The sequence below is a fragment of the Vitis riparia genome, chromosome 15 (assembly GCF_004353265.1).
Source record: "Vitis riparia cultivar Riparia Gloire de Montpellier isolate 1030 chromosome 15, EGFV_Vit.rip_1.0, whole genome shotgun sequence".
Lineage (NCBI taxonomy): Eukaryota > Viridiplantae > Streptophyta > Magnoliopsida > Vitales > Vitaceae > Vitis > Vitis riparia.
In genome coordinates this window covers 19,771,569-19,775,565 of record NC_048445.1, presented here as the reverse complement: position 1 = coordinate 19,775,565, position 3,997 = coordinate 19,771,569, and the positions used below count along the sequence as shown (strand labels likewise).

The window sequence follows — 3,997 nt, the reverse complement described above, 5'->3', positions numbered from 1 at the left end:
AGGGAAGCCTTTCAGGTGCGTTTTCTGGACTACATACTTATTGCAGTTGATTTTCTTGATATTGTTGTGACTGTGTTATAAATAGTATGTGCCTTGTTCTTCATATGAAATTTATTTAAGAGTGATCCGATTCCTTTTTGTCTCTCCATTGGGTGTCCGAGTCATATCTTTGGATCCTGTTTCTACCTGGTTTTCCCACCTATACGTGAACCTTCTGACCTCAATATAAGATGAGGTTCATGTAATTGTTTTCTTAAGTTCATTTGGATGCTCTATTTTTGTGCTTGCTCCCTTGCTGTTCATATTCTGTTCTCGATGGCCATTCATACCCTCAAGGAGAAGGGTTTTGGTCCAACATGAGCTTGTGGTTTCATATGGGCATAGTTCCTAGAACTTGGGACCAGAAGATGGTTTTGTGGAGCGTGTTTCCTGAGACACGGGATTTTTTCTGCACCTGAACGGGTCTTTGAACATGGTCCGCTATCAATCAAGACTCAGGGTTCGTTCTCAGTTCTCCAACTCCCGAATACCTGCTAGCACTCCTCATTTTGAAGCATGGTCAGTTGATGAAGAATAACTAGGTCTCAATGGCCAGGGAGTTGGAAAAACTTCGTGCAGAGCTTGCTAATGCTGATAAAGGAGCAAATGTTGCTGCTTCTGGTGGGAATCCAGGTTATGGTGGAAATTATGGCAACCCTGAAGCTGGATATGCAGCAAATCCTTATCTTACAAACTATGGCATGAATCCAATACCGGCAAGCGTAGAAAGTTTTCCTCAATACGGACCTGGACCTGGTTCCTGGGGTGCATACCATAAACAACAGCTCTCCTAGTCTTGGTGATGGTTATGTGGCATTGTTTGTTCGGGTGCTTGGGCTAGATAATGATCCTCTTGATAGGGAATTGGCAGTAGTAGCATTGTAGAAATATTCACTTGGGGAAAAGCAGTATATTGATGCCATAATGCAATTCCGAGGCTGCTTAAATCTCACAGTGAATCTCCTTAAATCAGACTCCCGTTCTACTTGTGAAGCAGCTGCAGGCCTTCTACGAGAAATAGCTTCAGTTAATCTATATAGAAAGTCAGTAGCAGAAAGTGGGGCAATAGAATAGATAACTGGTTTGTTGAGGCATTCTTCCTTGACATCTGAGTAATCAGGTCCCTGGAGGATGAGGATATTAAAGTGAAGGAGGCAGCTGGAGGGGTTTTGGCAAATTTGGCATTAAGCACATCTCTTCACAGCACCATTTGGAACAGCTTTGATAAAGCTTGTTTGTCTGGCAACCTTTCTAAACGTATCCGAAAATGACAGCTTTGATCCATATCAGGAATTGTTGAAAGCTTTAATTGGTTTTATAGATGTTGTTGGGCTTTACTTTGCTTTGACCCAACTGACTCACAGGAACATCTCTCAAAACCATGAGTTCCAGGCTATTGGACTTGGATGGGCTTTTGCTGATTCTGTGCTGCATAGACTGGCACCCCTTTGGGTTGGTGCTAGAGGACTAGAATTTACTTGGGATCACATTTTGCAAGGCCTGGAAGCAAATGCTAATCTGGTGTTGAGGATTGTGGCGACCATGCTTTCTATTACCAGCTACTTGAGACGAGGTTTGGGATGGCACCTTCCAAAGGAAGTGGGCTTCGAACTGTTTACCTCTTTGGTGATGGCTTTCATTAGCTGGCAGCTCTTTGCAACATGTCAAAGACCGTCTACATGAGGACACCTAGAATAACTCCTCATCCTGTGACGGTTGTCAGAGATACAGTCTTGGAACCATAATGATGCAAAATCCCCCTCGCAGAACATTGGCTCATTTGAAACTGGAAAAAAATACAGTAAAGATAAGGGGTACTTAGAGAGAGAAAATGGCAGATGATGATGCGATTGCTTCCAATAAGCCCTTCGGTCTACAAGTTCTACCTGGTGGACTTCTCCAGCAACGGACTGTTTTGACACAGCTCCAATGACGGGCCAACAAGCAAAACTCTCTGCCAGCATGCCAAGAATCACATTCTGTTCCTGTTCATCACCTTGGAAGGGGCACATCAGGAATGTTGCTCTGTGCAAAGACAAAGCTTGCCAAAACTCGCCTTGCAGCATATTTTGCAGATGGAGCCATCCTCTACAACTCCAGTTTCTCTTCCTCCAGCACCCATGTCAGTCCCGACACCTGTACCTCCACAAATGCAACCATTAACTACACTAGGCGCCCGTGTTCCAAGCTTCCTTCAAGCCCAATCCCTCCATCCTTGCATGACCCTACCTAGCCCCACAAACATCCATTATATATTCCTTTAACTTATCACCCATATCCTCCCATGTCGTTCACCCCTTCATCTAGCATACCCACTACATACATGCCCTTCCATTCTTCATTTCACCTTTTCTCATCTTCCTACCCATTCTCATCCCCATACTAACCACGTACATGCACTTCTATTCATTCTTTCACCACCTCTCACCGTTCAAACCCACTTTTCCATATTCATACATGCCATCCATTCCTTCTAAACCAATCAGACTCGCTCCATTGTACCCTTCATCACGTCCACCTTCTCATACCCATATACCCCTATCATACCCATTAAAATACTCGCCACCTTCCTATTTTTCATCCCAAGCACACCCTCATATGCGTCCATTCCCGTCAAACTTTTGTTGCCTTTGAGGCATCACCCTCATCTCTTACATCCAGAACCAGAAGAGATGGCGTGTACACGCTCATAAATCGGATACAAAGCGAAGACGGGATATGGGTCCTTCTCGATTTCAAAAGGGGTAGTTGTGGTCCCTTTTCTATAAGAGAGTTATCAGAGATTTAAGCTCGAAATATTCTTGTGCGGAAGTCTCGGACTGCATTGATACGACTATTTTTTTTTTAATGGTTTCAGACCATGGGAGGATCGAGAAAAGGTTTTATGCTATGACGTTGAACATTACGGAACCGGATATTCATGATTTCATCGAGCTCAGTTAGGAACAGGAAATACTGCAACTCTCTATTCTGGCATCCTACAGCAGCTCGGTTATAGATTGGCTGAAAGCCAAATCTTGGTTTAGGCACCCTCTCGTGAGCTTACACAATGGATCGAGAAGGTTATGCGAGCACTTGACGACTACCTTGGGGTGAGGGTTCATGCCGATGAAGCTCCTGATTCAAAGATGGATGTTGTTGTAAAGCAGTTGAATCGAAATGGATTCCAAGGACACAAGGAGTGGATCAACGAGTTGAACTTTTTAGGTGTAGTTAAGCTCCCAAATCTGGTGAAGTTAGTGGGATATTGTGCAGAAGACGATGAAAGAAGGATCCAAAGTCTATTGGTTTATGAGCTTATGTGTAATAAAAGCTTGGAGGACCATCTGTTGGCTCGGGTACCATCATCGCTCTTGTGGATGACGAAACAAAAGATTGCTCAAGATGCGGCCCGTGGTTTGGCATACCTTCATGAAGAAATGGATTTTCAACTAATATTTCAAGCTTTTAAAATACCAAATGTTCTGCTAGTTGAGGACTTTAATGCAAAGCTCTCTGATTTTAGACTGGCTAGGCAAGGACCAAGTCAAGGAGCTAGTCATGTTTCAACATCAGTTGTAGGTACAGTTGGTTATGCATCTCCAGAATATGTTCACGCTGGCAGGCTAACTGCAAAGAATGACGTATGGAGCTTTGAGGTGGTTCTATATGACTTATCACAGGAAGGCGAGCAGGGAAGAGCAACCTTTCTCGTAGTGAGCAGAAGCTTTTTGAATGGGTGAGACCTTATGTCTCAGACTCAAAGAAATTTCATCTTATTGTAGACCCGCCACTTGAAGGAGAGTATAAAAGTCACCATGGAGGATTTTCTGAATGCCCTCCAAGAGGTTATCCCCTGCATTTAGAGCCTCTACAGATGACCTTGAACAGTGCATGGTTGAATGTGGGTCACGACATAAGCACATGTATCAAAGAGATATTGTTGGTGGAGGCAACATAGGGTGGAGCATCAACTTTG

The 3,997-nt window shown here is 43.8% G+C and overlaps 1 protein-coding gene and 1 pseudogene across 1 annotated transcript; both read left to right on the top strand.

Annotated features, from left to right (window-relative positions):
• The first annotated feature begins 587 nt into the window (after window positions 1-587).
• Window positions 588-2,733, top strand: LOC117932055 (transmembrane protein 147-like). The gene is made up of 2 exons (XM_034853096.1): window positions 588-804; window positions 1,229-2,733. Exons 1-2 carry the CDS (start codon window positions 588-590, stop codon window positions 1,720-1,722), a joined length of 711 nt encoding a protein of 236 aa, XP_034708987.1. The 3' UTR covers window positions 1,723-2,733.
• Window positions 2,734-3,043: 310 nt separating this feature from the next.
• LOC117932485 lies at window positions 3,044-3,997 on the top strand (annotated as a pseudogene).

Excerpts from the sequence above, each read along its gene's own strand:
- LOC117932055 (XM_034853096.1), top strand. The coding sequence starts at position 588 with ATGGCCAGGGAGTTGGAAAAACTTCGTGCAGAGCTTGCTAATGCTGAT. Across the intron at positions 805-1,228 it reads ACCTGGACCTGGTTCCTGGG|CACATCTCTTCACAGCACCA; the intron begins GTGCATACCATA and ends TTTGGCATTAAG.